Source organism: Peromyscus leucopus, chromosome 1 (assembly GCF_004664715.2).
Source record: "Peromyscus leucopus breed LL Stock chromosome 1, UCI_PerLeu_2.1, whole genome shotgun sequence".
Lineage (NCBI taxonomy): Eukaryota > Metazoa > Chordata > Mammalia > Rodentia > Cricetidae > Peromyscus > Peromyscus leucopus.
In genome coordinates, this window is record NC_051063.1 from 5,142,605 (window position 1) to 5,160,760 (window position 18,156).

Consider the following 18,156-nt stretch of genomic DNA (forward strand, 5'->3'; position numbering starts at 1 on the left):
GTCTCCCTTCAACATCGAAGACAGTTAATGTTGCAACGTGGACAGTTCAGACAGTTTATGGAGCAGAACTGATGGAAGAGGCATTTGTCATGTGTGTGTGTGGGAGTCGGCAGTTGAGTGATTTGATTATTGAAATTTTCAAAAATTTTATTTGTGTGCATTTGATGTGTGTGTGTATTGTTTTGTGTGGCGGATGTGCTGTGTGTGTGTGTGGCATTTGTATTGTGTGTGTGTGTGTGTGTGTGTGTGTGTGTGTGTGTGTAAGTCAGAGGATAATTTTGTGAAATTTACTCTTTCTTCCCACCTTTACACGCGTGCTCAGGATTGAACTGATATTGCCAGGTTGTGCAGTAACTTTAGCTGTTGAGTCATCTTATTTGCTTCTGAAAGAGTCTTTTCAATTTTTTGCAAGTCCAAGAATCAACACAGTAGAGAGATTAGTATTATGACTGTAAGAATGATAAGCGGCACTGGTTACTGGCGCTGGTTACCGTGCAGAGAGGTCACGAGGCATGGCCACAATTAACCATCAGAGCTTTATTAGGAGGAAGACGGGTGGGGGCAGAAGAACCAGGTCTGGGGGAGACGAACGTGCGTAGAGCAGAGAGAAAGATAGTTTTGGGGGAGAGAGAACAGAACACAGAGAGAGAGGGTAGGGTCTGAGTCACTGCTCTTTAAGGCGCAGGTGGGCTTACAGAACTACGCTACACATGCATGACCATGGTGGCAGGTACATAATCACCAGCACACACTGATGACGTAAGACACAAGACCCTTTGCTTAACTCCTGAACTGCGCATGTGTGGTCATGCAGCTGGAGTGAGGAGGGCAGAATTCTAACAATGACCTTCCTTGTGTCCCTCCCAAAGGGAGCTAGGGCCACCCTTAGGTCTTGGTTGACTTTGATCTCTGGTGATAAGGAAGACTCAGATATACTTCATCTTTGTAAGCATGTTAGTGCTTATTTGAAAAAGATATGGGTTTAAAACTATGGTCATGTGACCACAAGTGACAGCAAGCCCTGAGAGTGAAGTCCAGCTGCCACCAAGCTTGCAGCCTGTGTGACTAAAGAGGAGAACCCATCAAAGGCACATCTGGATCTTGCGCAGGGCCGTGGTGATACAGTGAATGTGTGTGGCTTCAAGTTGTCCAGTCTGTAGCATGCAGAACTAGCTAACTCCTGTGCTTTTCCTATTTATCTTTGCTCCAGTTTTTAAAAATGGAGGCAATGCACATATTAAAGTGCATGCAGCATATCCAGTTGGGTTGTGTGTATATGTGTGCAGTTTATTTGTGGGCACATCTCTTGGTGTGGATGTGTTTATGGGTGTGTGTGGTGTATGTTCGCATGTATGTGGGAGCATGCACACATGTATATGTTGAAGCCAGAGGTTAGTGTTGGATGTCTTCCTCAATTGTTCTCCATCTTGCTTTTCTCTTTTCGTGTGTTCAAGAAAGTTGCTTTATTGATGATGCCTCAAAGTGGCGCTAACCTAGTTGTCCATCAACAACGGGTAAGTCATTGAAAGTGGTAGAATAAAACAAAATGTTTACAAAACTATTAAAAACAATAAAATGGAAATATAAGATGTTATGGACAAATGGCTAACATATTTTATTCAGTAAAAGGAGACAGACACAAAGAAATACACACACTGTATTTGTGTGAAATTTAAGATCAGGCACAGCTATCAGTATTTAAAGAAATAAATAAGAATCCAGCTTTTAAAAATATTTCCTACCTGCTCTGGGTGGAACTTGACTTCATCAAAGGAATAAAGCCAAGAGTTTCCATGCCTACCCCCTCTGATTATTCAAGTACAGTCTCAAGTAACTGTGGAACTGACCAAATAGGAAGCCAGGAGCGAGCCCCTGGGAAGCAGTGAGAGTGCCCCCTCAAGGTCCCCATGCTGAAGTACCATCCTTTTTGTCAGTGATCAGAAACTCAAGCGGACAGTAGTGCTGAGGGGTAGCAAAGCCTTTGGAATGGGATTAGGATTAGAAGGGCATCAGAGTGAGGCCCCCATAAATGAATCCCAGTGGCTCAATTAGAAAAAATAGGAGATAGATTGGAGAATACATCACAGTGATCCTTTTTGTGTCTTTTGACGAGGAAGAGATAGTTGAATACATGATCTTTTTGTCTTTTTATGCTTTGTGCCACCTTTAGACTCTGCGGGAAGGCTACTGCCACATGTGACCTTTTGATCTTCAATCTCCAGAACTGTGAAGTAAATAAATCTCTCTCTTTTATTTTTAAGGATCTCACAGATTTAGCCATATTGGTTGGCCAAGCAAGTTCCAGGGTTCTCCCTGTCTTTGCCACCTCAGTGCTGGGATTACGGACACATGTCACTGAGCCCAGCTTCTTACGTGCATGCTGAACATCCAGACTCAGGTCCTGACCCACTGACCCATGTCCCCTGCCTGCACTTTAGTTCATTTTCATATGCGCAAGTGCCTGTGTACAAATTACCCACGAGCTCATCATCGAAGTCAAGGCATGGAGACGTCCCCGGCTGCAAGAAGTTACCTCCTGCCTGCTCTTAGTGGGATACTTATCCAAACCTCTGATTAACCATGAAGAACCCTCAGAAGACCTCAAGCTTAGAAAGCAAAAGCCACCACAGTGAGACCAACTCAAAATCCAAGCCACGCTGTTTATTTTTCTCCATAGTATGGATGGAACAAGCCATATGCCAGGGCCTACAAACACTGGACTGAAGGTGTCTTCTTCCTGTTGGGACCCAGCTCTGTTCCCATGGTAACTCTCAGGGACACCTTTGCTTTTCAGGCAGGGTTGGGGTATGGATTCAGGAGGGTCAGTGAGGCGACTTTCTCTGTGCACCTGTTGTTGATGACCTGGGTCCAAGAGTCAGTCAGTCTCCTCTGCAACCTTCTGTCCTAGTATGTGGGAAGGGCCAGAGTCAATACCAATGTCCTATTAAAAAAAAAGGGGTTCCAGAAGGGAGTGGGGGCAATACCTGGCTTAGACCCAAGGGCCCCAGGGGTGCTGGATCGGCCTTGTGGTTATGTAGTTTAGCACTTCAGTTTCCAGGTGGGAAAATGAAACTCAAAGATGTAACAGGAAATGACAACGGACAGAGATGGTCATGGGGACCAGGAGCCTGGATGGAGGTCAGGCCCACTGCCTTGCTCTGTGGTAGGGCCAGAGCCTCTGAAACGCCAGTCTATTCTGGAACATTCTGAGTTCTCCGTGCTTAATGACCTTCTAGAAGGCAAACCTGTGAAACCTCCGTGATGCCAAGATTTCCCACGATGAGCAGAGGACAGCGCAGAGGAGCCCTGGGGACATCTATGTCGGGTGACAGGACTCGGGGTGGGGTGGTGCCCTGGACATCAGTCTTATGTCTTTTTTAGGAAGACACTACTGGGGGAAACTGGAAACTGAAGGAACACATCACACACAGTGCACGTGACTTGGAGGGCCTGGCTGGGGAAGGGCTGCCTCAGAACGAACAAGGTGAGGGTGGAGAGATGCTGGGTAGAGTGGGAAGCCTGGACTCCAACCTGGAGAAGAGGAGCTGCGATCTTCTACTCCGATGACTCCTTGGGCATATATGCCACATTGTCATAGGCAGGGGGTGGAGAGACTGCCGGGCTGGGGATGTTGAAATCCGTGCCGAAGGCGTTGGGTAGGAAAATCACAGACTGCAAAGAAACAGAAAACCCCAATCCTGGGGTGTCTCTGCGGGAGTGTTGCAACAGTGTCCCCCTGCGGGCATGCTGATAACAGCGCCTTAGTACCGAATGCTCATTCACAAAAAAGCATCGCTTAACGTTTCAGAAAACATTAGCTAGGGTTAGTTATGATGTAGGGCTTGGACACACCGCAGCGAGAGAAGCAGACAAATCTCATTTCTCTAGGGGCTAGTGAGTTGATGTTTCCTCTCTGGACAGCCCGTCTGAGTTCGGGGCTCTATAGCTCTTGCCTGAACCACAGCCTGGTCCCCGGCTGCTTCCACTCTAGTAGCCCTTCACTGTGCTTGAATCCAGCTCATCCCACTGCCCGCCCCCCTCTCCCTGCCTCGTTCCAACTTTAAATGGCATCCGCTAGCCACTGGCTGCATTTTCCTGCTCAGGCAAGCCTTTGTGCTATCAGTATCCCCTCTTCCCATCCTCTTTTTGGCCCCTTCCTCCTCTCCTCCTCTGTCTCCTCCTCCCCCGGGAAAAATGAATTTAACTTCTACCGAGTCATGCTGTCTTTTCCGAGTTACCCACCTGTTCACAGTCTGTGGACACCTCTGTGCGAGGTGCACCCCTCGCCCACCCCAACCCTGTCCTCCAATTCCGGAAGGATCTCAGCTCTGCCGCTACTGCTGGCGCCCCCCTGTGGCCATGCGGCGAATAGTTCCATTTCACAACTTTGGGTCCCCTAGCATCTTACTGGAAGCTCTTCACAGCTCAGCCCCGAAGGGGAAGTGGGAGAGGCCTGGAGGCTCAGTCTCTGCCCAGACAGGATGTGAGAGTACTCACTGCGTTAGTGTGGGCGCGGGTGGCTTGGCACCCAAAGTGGGTGGCGATGACAGCGATGAAGAACTCCAGGATGGTGAAGATGGTCAACACAGCAAGGTAGCCCCTGCCCACATCCTGGGGACCCAAACCACAGTCAAGTCAAACCGAGAGTTTAAAAGTGAAGCGACACTCTGGACCAAGAATAACTTGCCCAGGCAAGAGGCAGAGGTATGCCTGGATCCGGCCGACCTGACTCCAGCCCCGGCCCGCTCCTTCCATTCTACCAGGCCTCATCTCCCTTCCCCCCACACCCGATCTTGGGGTAGGGCCACGGTGTCAGTACACGCGTGAGATCTATTGGAGCAGCAGGCTCTGGAACAGCCCAGGGCTGCGGACGATTGATTGGGTCTTCCCTAGTCCTGCCTGCAGCCCTTATCATCCTTCTAGGTTTAGTACCCCTCGGGACATCTGCCACCGCACCCAGTTAGTGACACCGAAGTCCATGAGAAGAATGGCTGTCCCAGCGAAGGCTGCCACGGCACTGAGGATGTTGGTCCCTAGGCTGCTCCTCACCTGTGGGAGGGACAGGCACCAAGAAGAGGCAAAGAGGAGAAGGGACCAGAGGCGTCCGCTGACTGTGCCCAGCCTCCCGCACCCTCCCTCCCGTGGCCCTGGGGTTGGGGCCATGAGCCCTGCACGTGGCTGGGTTTTCTTTTCTCGCTCTTCTTTTTCTTCTCTTTCCCTGGGACCCCAGGAAGAGGCCCCGATGCCTCCTTTTGCTTCTTCATCCTCTTGGGAGCTGCTGGGGAGGAGACTTGACCCTCTTCGTGGCTTTCCTGGGCCAGGTTTGCAGCAAGTGCCTGTCCCCCCCCCCTCCCGCACTTCCGTTCCCCCAGGCTAGGCCCACCCACTGAGACAGCTTGGTGGCTATTCTTCAGGGGACCCTTCCTGATGGCATCCTCTGAATGTCTGTGAGGGCTTCATCTCTAGACCCTTACCACTTTGGATGGCATTTTACAAGTGTCCCATCTCTTCCTTCTGTATTGGGATGTCTAAATTCCTTCCACAGACACTTAGAAAATCCCCACGAAATGCTTGTTGAATGGACCAAATGAGTGGGCAGATGGGGGCCAGGTCCTGGGTGCCACCCAGGTGAGTGGGCCCCATCCCCACCCCTGATTCTCTGTCTCCATTCAGACTTACCAGGCAACTGGTGTGGTTTTTCTCAGCTGCTACCGAGAGGGACCCAGAGATGATGAACTGTGTGGGGAAGAGAGGGCCCAATGAGGTTTTGGCTGGGACAATGACCAGGGCACATCATGCCTAAGTTCCGTCAAGAAGACAGAGGTACTGACAGAGAACCATAAGCTTTCTTGTCTGCATTCTGGCCAGGCATCTCAGGTATATTTCTAAGGGTGTCTTAGTCTTCTGTAAGAGGCCTTTGTCCTCTGGTGTGTGGCTCACGCCTTTAGTCTCAGCACTTGGGAGGCAGAGGCAAGCAAATCTCTGTGAGTTCAAAGCCTGCCTGGTCTACATAATGAGTTCTAGGACAGCCATAGCTACAAACAACAACAAAAAAAGAGGCCTCTGTCTTGAGACCTCAAGCCATAGTTTACAAGGTATGTATTTTCATTGACATCATATTACTAAAGCCTCATAGGACATGCACCTTCAAATAGTCACTCATCAAATATTTACGAAGTAGTAGGTAGGTGTCAAAAACATAATAGAGCTGGATAAAATGGATAATATCCTTTTCTCATGGGGCTGATATTCAATTGGGCAACAGCCCCAGATGTGAGGGCATGTGTGTGCACATGTGTGTGTGTGTGTGTGTGTGCGCGTGCACACGTGTGTGCATGTGTGTGCATGTGTGTGTGTGTACTCACACCTGTGGACCAAGGTCAGCCTTGGGTGTCAATCCTCCTCAGGAACTGCCTGCTTTGTTTCTTGAGACGCTCTTACCTGGACTTGGTGGGGCTGACCAGTGACGCCCAGGGAGAGCTGCCTGTCTCCATCTCTCCAGCCCTGGGATTACAAGCCCAGGTTGGCTGTTGACAAGGGTGATGGAGACACAACTCAAGCCCTCATTCTCACCACGCAAGGGCTTTGCACGCTGAACGATCTCCCGAGCCCTGCAAAGTTCTAAGATAAAGACTGAATACCGAGCTTCACATGGCCTGCCCAGGCCTCAGGACCCTGCTGTCTCCTGAGCCTGACAAGCAGGCTCTGATTTATTTCCCCCCTCCTACCATGTGCACGGGGCACATTTTGTGAGAGAACTTGAAGCAGGAGGGAGCTCAGAGAAGAATGCTGCCTTTGTTTCTTCCAGCTTGGGCCCACTACGGACCATTAGAGCCAGGACTTAAAATTTGTTCCCAGCCGTTCAGCTCTAGCTGTGGAGTTTCCGCAGCGGTGGCCTCTCTGAGCTCCGCCCTTAGGGGCTTCTGAGCTCTTGCCGAGACAGTCTGGGATACACAGAAGGGATCTCCACCATCATACACAGTGGGGCTTCAGTGTAGACCCACTAAGCTGACCCCAAAGCCTGCTCTTCCTGGAAGTAGCTGGAGGCTACCCACCACCAGAGCACTGGCACTTTTGGTAGCGCCACAGACAGCAGTACCACCTTGGAAACTCCTCTTTGGCACCGAGGAGCAGACAAGGAAGCCCTGATTTGGTTCTCCAGTGGGGTACGGCCAGAGGAATGGACGCAGGGCAGGGAGAACCCTGGAGATCAACCCAGTCAGGGCTGGGACCTACAGAGGGAACTGAGGGTTTTTGCTGGTGGGGTGTGGATGTGGGGTTAGGGCGCAGGTAGCCTGGGTGTGATTAGGACTCTGGCCTGCTTGCTCCTCACAGTTTCTGGCTGTTTCCTGGGAGTGAACCAGGCTGAGGTTTACGATGAAGGTTAGGGGTGAGTGATAACTATTACGCCCAGGTTAGTCTGGGAGGCGAGTTAGATCCTGACCTAGGATGGGCAAAGCAGGAAAATGTTGGAAGTGGGGCAGGGCGAGGTGATCTGGGCAGGACCACGCCCCAGCGTAGGACGACAACCCCCGCACTCACGCAAGCTCCTCCCCAGAAGGGGACGCCACCTTCAATGAAGAGCATCCCCAGGTGGCCTCGGCGGACCATGAGCAGGACGCTGCCAAAGCCAAGGTGGATGAGGCCGATCAAGATCTGCACCGTCTGTGGGAGGCAGCGAGGGATCAGGCCACTGAGCTGCACAGCGCCCCCTGCGGGCCTCTCGGGAGAGCGGCCAACCTCCGCAGGTCTGGCTTCCCACAGCTAGTGGGGAGTCATCTCCGGTTTCCTTAAGCCGAGGCCAGAGCATTACATCAAGATAGAACAAGCTCTCCTCCGCCCACCGGCAGCTCCAGGCCAATGCATAATTTGTGAGTGGGGCTGTAGTTGTCAAGCGGTTCCAGGGTTCTAGAAGCAATGTCTTATTTTAGAATTTTTGTTTTGTTTTTGGAGACAGGGTTTCTCTGTGTAGCCTTGGCTGTCGTGGAACTCTCTCTGTAGACCAGGCTGGCCTCGAACTCACAGAGATCCACCTGCCTCTGCCTCTAATCCTCTGCTGGGATTAAAGATGTGTGCCACCATCGCCCAGCCAATATCTTATTTTAATTTGCTATCCCTAGTCACCTTACACACCACTAACCCTGATACAGTTTTTAGGATGGAGTTCTGCATTCCAGCAGGTTTGAGTTAGATATGTTACATATGTTGGCCTGTGAAAGTTCACTGCTCATTCTGTTGGGTGGGGCTTGAACCTCTTTTGATTCTGAGGGCTGCCTGATTTCATGAGTTCTTGGCCCAAAAAAACTCTGATTATGAGCAAAGAACAATGATACACAAGTATAAACACATCATTATGAAACTCATTTTATGTTGTACACTAAAACTCTTCAATCAAATTTGAAGCTTTTGTCTTTAGCAATTCACATGCCTATTTATCCATCATCTTTAAAAAATTGTTTATATTTTATGTACAAGTGCTCTGCACTTATACCTGTATGCCAGAAGAGGGTGTCAGATCCTATTATAGATTGTTGTGAGCCACCATGTGGCTGCTGGGAATTGAACTCAGGACCTCTGGAAGAGCAGCCAATGTTCTTAACCTCTGAGCCATCTCTCAGCCCCCATCACTTACTTTTTAATCTATCATATCTATCAGTCACCATACTATCTTATTTATTCATCTCTCATCTACCAAGCATATTTATGTATTATCCACCCATCTATATTATCCTCTTAATTGTATTCATCTATCACCTGTCTTTCATCATCTAGCATCTATCTTATCCACTTACCCACCTACCACCTATATTTTATTCCTTCTTAGAGACCACTATCTAAGGCCATTTGAGATTAGAGAAGGGCTTGGAAGCCACCCTTCACGGACTGTCAGCTCCACAGGAGTTGGCTCTCGCCAACATTTCATTCTCGTTCCCCGTCAGGTCTTCCTTCGTTCATTACATCCCAGCTATGTCAGTATACTAGATCTTCCTTCAACAAGCCACACCCGTTCCCACCTCAGGGCCTTTGCGTTTGCTGCTCTTCAGTCTAGGCAATCCTAGCCTTCACGCATCTTCCACCCATCCAGCTCTTGCTGGGCTGACTTTAACACCCAGGATTTAGCGTCAGTGTCCTCTCCCCAGAGAGAGCTTTCTGTCTTTGCTAGTGTTGCGGTCCCGCATCCATCATTCTTACTCCTCGATGGAGTTCTGGTCATTTGTTTACTGTTTACCTGGTGAGCTCCAAGGGGGAAGGGAAGCCTTGTCTGCCTGGCGCACAAATGAATTCTCACATTTATCCCCTGCCTGCCTGTCGTGGTCCTCGCCCAACCCCCTACCTCCCGCTGAGCCCGAGGCTCACTACCTGCCCAGCAGTTTTGTCTCAGGTCACTTGGGGGAGCTTCTCTTACCCCTAAAGCCTTGGGCTCTCCAGTCAAGAAGGTCTCTATTGGTCTAAGGTCAGGTGGCTGGGTGGCCCTGGGCGCCTGCGCCCCCAGCGGCGACTCTTCGAATTGCATGATCCCTGGAGGTTGGCACATGGAGGTGGGCAGGATGGCGGGAGGTGGGCGGAGGCCGCTGGCGTTGCTGGGCGGGATGACGACAAACACGCCATTGCTGGCAGGAGGTGTGGACATCGTGTTCAGAGAGCCTGGGGGACGAAGGCTCAGGAGATAACAAGGCAGTGATGGTGGTTACACATTTGATAAATGGCGCAGCTCCCTGCTCTTGCTTACTGAGGCCCGGAGATAGAAGATCCCAGATTCCCGACTAGAGCTGGGGAAAGAGAAGAGACTCACAGAAGGGAATTAGGCTCCTGTGAGTGACGTGGCTTTTTTTTTTTTTTTTTTTTTTTTTTTACTTGAATTTTAGGCTTTTTTGACTCTTGATTCTGATCTTGATTTCTCCTACAGTACATGGAAGGAACTTTTTATTTTCAATGCTGGGCATGGAACCCAGCCTACAGGCGAGGCAAGCCAGCTGCTGCCCAAGTGGAACCTTTGAGAGGAGCATGTATTTAAACACCCTCCTTTCCCCAGAGAGGGTGAGTGAGTGCTCACGGACACACCGCTCTGGGAAGGGGAGCTTAGCTGAAGTACTGTTTTACTCACGGAGAGAGAAGGACCAGACTGGATGTACCCCTCCCTCCCTTCCTCTAGACTGCATCTGTTGACGGTGGGTACATAATTACCCCGGGGCAACACATCCTGCTCCCTTTGACTACCCAAGGAATAACCAGTATTGTGGCCAAGATAAACACGAACTGTGGAAACCTGAGGTGTGGGTGGCCTGGGAAAACACTCTGGGGTACACTGATGTTGGGCAGCAGCTTCCCAGGGTGCTGCAGTTACTAATCTAGTGGATTATGTAACATTAAAACAGTCACCCTCCTTGCTGGCTTTCACACATGGTGAAGAACCCAGCAGTCCAAGTCACAGCTCTGTGACGAAGGCAGGATTTGAACCCTGGTCCATGTAGCTGCTATGAGACAGAGGGCACGGCGGTCACTTCCTCCTGCCTCAGTTTCCTGACCCAAAGAGTCGTGGTAAGGGCATCAGACCCTGTTTCATTATAGGCACAGGGAATCATTCAACCTCTTCACTTGAAGTTTGTTGTCAAACCTTATATATTCAGTGCATGAGTATGTATTTACCCACTGCTTTGAGGACTTCGGTTTGTGTTCATGAGACATTGCTACTCATGGACTGCACAGCTTGTGGATAATCAGGCTGTGCTATGCTCTAAGTTACTTCATATTGTGTAAAGGAGTGGCTTTGGGCTCTGCTCTGCCCTGGGTGACTCCGTTTAAAGGCAGTGTTTGGATGCTCTCATTCAAACAACGGGACAAGGTGACTCTGTCTCACTATCCATGTAGGTAACCGCCTCCTGCCCAGTGCCACCCACGAGGCACAAACAATTTACTCCTGTGGATGAAAAGTACCACCTGGACCCTCTAAAGAAGCCACCATCCCTGCAGTGGTGACGGCCCCACTGACCTGGCATGGGACCACCCAATGTGTGTGCCACGGAACCAACAGGCAGATTGTGGGCTTCAGCTCAGCTCTGTCTCCACTGCTTGATACAGCCTCCTGAAGCTACCGCCAGTCTGTCCCTTTGTCTGCAGCAGCCCTGCACTTCTCCTGCATGTGTCTCTGCAGCACCCCCAGCCCTTAATACTGTATCTAACCAATGCAGTGAACTTTTATGTCTCTAATAGCTTGCTGCCTCTGGTAAGACTTTCTTAAACTGTGCTGTGGCCTCTCTGTCCTTTTGTACACTCTGTAACCTGTAAATCACACACACACACACACACACACACACACACACACACACACACACACACTGAGGTGTATAATGTGTGACTTGAGCGTTAACACTAATTCTTAGTATCAGAATAAAAGCACCTGAGTTTTTCAAGAGCTAGCTATGGCAAATTGCAGCAAATGAAACTGACTGTAAATTTATTGTTAGTCAATGAATTCTAGTACTGTGGGAAACACAAATGCGTCTGTGCTTCTAGAGCAGCAGGCCTTTGACACAGCCCATTCCCCGGGGGTCTGTGCGGGACCTCAGTGGATGTGCATCTTTATCCTGGCGGATGGGCTTGCCACATGTGTGTCCTCTGGGCCATTCACTCTGTGATGGGCCTGGTCCACACTGGTGACTGTAAAGTGCGGTGTCCTGCTGGGACTGCCTTTGAGAGGCACAGCTGAGTCCCCACAAAGAGGGAAGCAGGTCCCAGTGACTGGAGTACCTCCAAAGGAATGGCAGAGGAAGCACAGGGTGACATCTGCTGGCATGAGCATTTTCTCTCCACTGTAGGCGATTAATAACATGTTTCATGGGTTGGGGAGACAGCTCAGTTGGTAAATGCTTGCTGCACACACATGAGGACCTACTGGAGTTCGAATCCTAGAAACCCATATAAAAAGCTGGGTATAGGGGCACACACTTGTGATCCCAATGCTGGGGAGATACAATCAGTTGGACCCTTGGGTTCTCTGGCCTGCTAGTCCAGCCTACTTGATGATCTCCAGACCAATGAGAGACTCTTTCTCAGAAAACAAGGTAGTTGTCTATTCTACCTCCAAGGTGGAGTGACACCCAGAGTGAACCTCTGGCCTCCACACACATACACATGCATGAACTTACATACATGCACACACATATGTGCACACACATGCATGCACACAGATGCACATGCATGAGCATGCACATACATGTGCACACAGACATACAGATATGTATGTATGCACACACATGCAAAAAAGAACATGTTTCAGGTAAATAGTGTTATTAAACAACAACCCCACACCAAGAGTGCAGAAGTCACTTGATATCTTCAAGGACTTCAAGGAATTCTTCCAGCAAAAGCTGGGTGGCCAACATGTGATATCAAGGGTCTAGGAATAGTGCTATTACTTCCCACATGATGGGACTCAGTTGGGGCTCCAGTTTCCACACCCTCACACTGAAATGATGGTTAGCAGACACAAACACTGTGTAGGACAGCACCGGCCAACATTCCCTGCAGACACTCAGCTAGTAAGATTTTGGACTTTGGTCAAGTAGTTTCTGTTCAAGTAGGAGATGCCTCTGCTGTAGTGTGAACCAGACACAGGCAATGAATCTATAAATAGGTGGGGCTGTATTGACATGAACAGATGGGCTGGATCCAATTGGTGGGCTGGAGTTTTCCAACTTCAGTGTCAGAACACTGCCTGGATCATAGTAAATGGTCACTGGAATTTACTTGATGCTTTAAATGACGTTTACATTAATTTCTGTGGTTCGGAGTAAGAAGGAAAATACATCAAGCTACCAAATATTTCTGTACAATGACAGTAAAGATGGCTGTGGTGACTGTGGCTAGAGTTTGGGTTTTGAATATCCCTCAAAGGCCTGCAGGTTAGACAAAGACTGTCCCCAGGATGATATGACTGCCAGGTGACAGAACCTTGTATTACTTAAATTTCTTATTTCTGTGACTAAATACTGAAAAGTAAACATGTTAAAGCAAGCAGGTTTATTTAGGCTTAGAGTTCAAGGGAACACTGTCTGTTGTGTTGGGGAAGGCACGGTGGTAGGAGGGTGAGGTGTCTGGCTGCAGCACTCCTGTAGTGAGGAAGTATCAAGTGGGCAGGAAGCAGGGCCAGGCTGCTGACCTCAAGCCCTCGCCCCAACAAGCCACTTTCTCCAGAGAGATTCTGTCTCTTAAAGATCCCACAACTTTTCAGAACCAGCTTGAGACCAAAAGGTCAGGCACATGAGCCACATTGAACATGCAAGGGACAGAGGCTGGTGGAGGGTCCTTTGGTCCCGGGGGCCGGGGTGTGTCCTTGAAGGGGGTTTGGGATCTTGGGTTCTTCTTGGCTTACTAGCCACGTACTCTGGCTATCATGCCCTACCTCCCCACAGGCTCAAAACACAGGGGCAACTAAACATGGACTGAGCCGGAAACAAACCTGTTCTCTTTATATGCAGATCACCCCAGGCATTTGTTAAAGCTAGCACAGCTGCTCACCTCATCTCAGAGGTTGGCAGAGAGGACCAGAAGTCAAAATGGACCAGAATATTCTTAGAAACTGGCAAAGGGCTGTGGTATGCTTGTTTCAAAGCAGTGTTGTTATCCATTCTATATCATTATTGACATTTGAAACTCTCTGAACTATTCATAAGGCCCCAGCTCCACCCTGCCCCAGGTTATGGGATTAACAGCATGTGCTAACCATTTCTTGAGGACATGATTGTCTCTGGATGCTTCTGATACATTGCTTCTCACCTCCTCAGTGACCTGATAATTTCCACAGTTTATCATCTTGGTGTGATGACTGAGGCTTCCCGCAGAGAAGGGACATGCTTAAGGTAACTCCGCTAGTGAATTTGAGGGCAAGGATTCAAGTCCAAGTCTGTCTGTGTCTCAACCTGCAGCTGTCCATCACTGCTGCCTCCAGGGGCAGTCTCTGTCATTTGTCCACTTGTTTTAGCTATTATATTCTGGGTGCCTTGAAGGTTGGTGTGGTCATGTGACTTGTTTTGGTTAAAACCAAATTCACAACTTCTGAGCTAAGGAAAGAGTGACTGGTCCAGTTCACTGTGGAGGGTCTTTCCTCGTTGTCATAGTAACTAGCCAGCTTGCAGACAGAGTCCACTTTATCTGCCTGGGTTCCCAAGTGAGTAATGTCTTCAGGGCTATGTAGCAGGAGGAAGAGACCACTCTCTGCTGTCTTATGACACTAAGATATAAGATGGGGATGGGAGATAGCAAGCCATGACATAAAAACGCTGGGCATGGTGGAGTCCTTAGAATCCCAGTTCTGGGGAGACAGAGCCATGCAGATCCCTAGGGCTTGATGGCTCACCTGTCTGGACAAATTGGCTAGCTGTAGGCTAGCAAGAGACCCTGTCTGAAAAAACTAGGTGGATGGTACCTGAGGAATGATATCTGAGGTTGTCCTCTGGCCTCTACATGTGTGTGTGCACACTTGTACATGTACTCACACACATGAGCATTGCATATATACATACACATGCACACATGCATAAACACTAAACTATGTGTCCCTGAAGCATAATTTAGCTTCTTCTGACCATTAATCTTCCAGAAACACAACACACACACACACACACACACACACACACACACACACACACACACACACACACATTTACACTTATATATGAGAGCCATCCAACACCCTTCAGTATTCACAGGTGATCAAATAAAAACCAGAGGGGGCTGAGTGAGCCTGCCACGGCAACACTTCCCTAAGTAAGGACATTTAAAAAGTACTAAGGACAATTAACACCTGAGTCAGAAAAGGTAGAATTTTAGGCTAAAAAGGACACACTTGCTTTCATAGTTATCATTTCACTGGGGACAGGTGAGGATCATGTCTGAGGGCCATGATGAGTCAGTCATATGTGTACTGGGAACATTTTCTGGGGTTAGAAGGACTCTCGGCTCCCACAGGACTCAAGCCACCCAGCAGGGATCACTTGCGTCATTAACAGCATCTCTCTCAGGTGGGTGGTGAGAAATGCCATCAAACACAGAGCCCCGTGATCCTCAGGGGAAGAGAAACACCTACAGAAATAGGCTTTGCACCCTCGGCAGGGTAAAGTGGCAAACCCAAGCAGGAATACATGACACAGGTCCCGAGATTCACACGTTCCCCTCCCCACCAGTGACTAATCCATCTGTGATATTCCAGGTGACTCTACCTCAGTGCTCCCCTCTTTCTTGCTAACAATCAGCCAGCATATCCCGCCACTCATATATGCCTAGGAAGGAAAGCCACTCCAGCCTGCCTTAAGGGAACAGCTGCCTGGAAACTCAGGACATCCAGGACAACCATGCTGATTATCAACTGCTGAATGAGATGTAGTAATAACAGCCCTTCATGCAAAACCCTTAACAGTTTATAAAGAGCTCTCCTACAGTCTTTAGGGCAGCCCTGGAAGGAGATGTTATGCAGGCCATTTTGCAGAAGTAAGTAGGGCAAGTCATGGACCTTGAAGGCTGATGTGTTGGTCACAGAGAACAGACTCTGAAGTGAGTGATGTCACCAAGGGTGTCAGGGGACTTGCCAAAGGCAGGTGGCTGAGAAGCTGTGGGCTGGTTTTTATACCCTCCTCCTAGGGTTGGAAGTAGATTTGACACTGCACGGGAAGGGAGTGGGGGACATGTCTTTGGTTGTCTTTTTACCGCGGCAGAGAGGCTTCCTTGAGGAACCCGCTGGGAGAAAGCCCCATGTAGCTTCTTTTCACTGGACCGTGGATTCCGAGGTTGGGCAAGAGCTCTTTGGCAGAGAGATACCCAGGAGAGAGATCCTTGTAATGGGGTGAGTCTCTGTAGAGACACACCCTTTTAGAGAAGTGCCTATCTCAGGGAGGGTGACACCAACTCACAAAGCACCCAGCACGGTCCCTGTCCTCTTTGTCCTCAGAGATGTCACTACTGTGTGTACCGGGGGTGGGAGGGGGTGGGGGGACGGGGGACAGTGGGGGTGGGGGGAACAGAGAGCAAGAAAAGATGAGAGCCATCCAACACCCTTCTTACCTGCTGTACCTGGGCAGAGGAGCAGCCCCAGGTCCCGATATGACACAACACAAGACCAGTCAGGCTAATTGCTAACTACTAAATTGCTGCTATTTGGCTTGAGAGTGGCTGGAAAAGCCACAGGACTGTCAAAGTGTCACCCTGCTATAATCGCTGTGAATCTTTAAAAAATAATGTAAGCAGTTTTACTTAGAAACAGATACCTATTTGCAGCACAGAAATCAACATTTGATTCACATCCTATAGCAAAGAACCAATATCCAAATACAATAGAGCTAGCATTCACAGAGCACACTGCCTTAGGCTTGACTGAAACCGTAAAACAAAACAGAGTCATCAACACTCCAGAAGAGAATAATGACCACCTAGCAATGTCTGGCCCCGTGACTGCTATGGAGGAGGCTTTCACCCCTCCTGGGCTTCAGCTGTTAATAGCCTCCGTGGCAGGGGGACCTGTAGTGGTGGGCTGCCCAGCACACCCCGGGAACACTTTTGGGCAGCCAGCACTTATCTTGGGAGTGTCTCTAGACAGCCTCTTCTTCCACCCAGGTCCCAAAGCAGCTTTGCTTATTTCCCAGTTATTGCCCTGCTTTTTGGGGAGGTGTTGGCAGCTGGAAGGGGTGGGGATCCTGGGATGAAATTATGCAAATACATCTTTGCTTTGTAGTTAAGTCACAGATCCTGCACTCAGGCTGGTAAGAACGCATGTCATTATCTGGTGAGAGGAAGTAGCTGAGTGAATTTGGGCAAATGGCTTGGTCTCTCTGGGCCTCAGTTTCCCCACATATCACAGAAGTGAATGTATAGTAGTGGGGGTGAGGTGTTTCGGGCTTCTAAGATTTCTACATATACATCCTGGGTCTGCAGCCATTTCCCAGACCAGGAGAGAACTTGCCTGGCCCTGTGGCACCAGGCATCTTGTCTCCAATCTCAGCTTTTGCCAGGACAGCCCATGCCTGCCCGATAGTCCCAGAAGTGATGCCACCAGATGCAGCTCTCGCTGTCATTTCCCCACCCCATGGCCTTCTGCTGTGCTCCGGTGCTCCTGCCACTGCATCTGGGCAGCAGGGACAGCCTCTTCTTTCCCCTGACTAATGCTTCCCATTTGCAAATGACATAGTATTTGCATAGAAGAGTTTTCTAGCAGTGACCCTCGTCAGGTCCTTCTCCTCCCCTCAGAGAAGGGACAGGCAGGACACCTGTGCTTGGTTTGGAATCACCTGTCTAGGTTAAACGTCTAACGAGTTGGCTTCTGGAGAAAGGGAGTCTCTACTTCTTGGGAGGGTGATTGTCTCCCTGAAGTCCCCGGCCCTGGGTTTGAGGAGAGAAGACAGATACACCCCCCTTGTCTCCCTTCACTGTGCAGTGGGTCTCTCATTGCCCTGAGCTGGAATGGTGGCCCTGAGATCTTCCTTCCCAATCTTAGTGCCAGGTGGGTTCCCTTCAATGACCTCTTTCTTTCTCCCTCTCTGGGGGACCCCACAAATGCCCACCTCTTCTCTTATTATGTTCCCTGGGTGGTCTTTCTAGAAGGACAATGGGGGTACTCACCGGCTTGCCACGGCTGCTGCGCGGGCTGCTGGCTCCCCTCTGCCTCTGCGCTCCCACATTCACACATTATCCTGTGAAAACCTTGCTATTCGTGTGGGGCTTGGAAATCACTGCTTGGGAGCTGCGCCTCTGGTAGGTTCTCTCTCCTTCCCGGTTCAGAGGCTTCCACCTGTCTCCCAGAGGTGGGGGCCAGAGGCAGTCACTTGTGTGGTCACTGGCCTCCAAAGGGCCCGAGAGTGTCCCATTCTCTTGCTTCAGTCTCTGGAAGGGAACCTCAAGACCCAAGAGGAAAGTGGATCACTTGGCACCACTACTAGCATCAGAGCTGGGATGGGGATCCATAAGACTTTCACCCCACTGAGATGCCCTGAGAGGACTGAGCAGGCTGCCTGTGTTCTGTCCACCCAGGTTTGACCACAGTTAGACAAGGGGCCCAGGAGACTCACAGCTTTCCGATGACAGGTGGCAGAGGGTCTAAGCATGAACATTCATGTGAACATGTGTTAGTATGTGTGCATGTTTGTATACACAGTGTCCTTCAAGTACTTG

At 49.7% G+C, this 18,156-nt stretch overlaps 1 protein-coding gene across 1 annotated transcript; it reads right to left on the reverse strand.

Moving 5' to 3' along the window:
• Positions 1 to 2,640: 2,640 nt before the first annotated feature.
• On the reverse strand, positions 2,641 to 17,717 carry Ms4a15 (membrane spanning 4-domains A15). Its single transcript, XM_028884344.2, has 8 exons — positions 17,608 to 17,717; positions 9,407 to 9,645; positions 7,543 to 7,665; positions 5,680 to 5,736; positions 4,957 to 5,049; positions 4,498 to 4,611; positions 3,532 to 3,672; positions 2,641 to 2,904 (listed from the first exon to the last, which is right to left on the reverse strand). Exons 1-7 carry the CDS (start codon positions 17,672 to 17,674, stop codon positions 3,556 to 3,558), a joined length of 810 nt encoding a protein of 269 aa, XP_028740177.2. The 5' UTR covers positions 17,675 to 17,717; the 3' UTR covers positions 2,641 to 2,904; positions 3,532 to 3,555.
• Between the last annotated feature and the right edge of the window lie 439 nt (positions 17,718 to 18,156).

Bases quoted from the DNA above. Each gene is read 5' to 3' on its own strand.
- Ms4a15 (XM_028884344.2), bottom strand. From the start codon at position 17,674: ATGTGTGAATGTGGGAGCGCAGAGGCAGAGGGGAGCCAGCAGCCCGCG. The intron at 5,737-7,542 runs GTGAGTGCGGGG...TTCCCCACACAG, and splicing joins CCTTCTGGGGAGGAGCTTGC to TTCATCATCTCTGGGTCCCT. The intron at 4,612-4,956 runs GTGCGGTGGCAG...TTGGGTCCCCAG, and splicing joins ACTTCGGTGTCACTAACTGG to GATGTGGGCAGGGGCTACCT.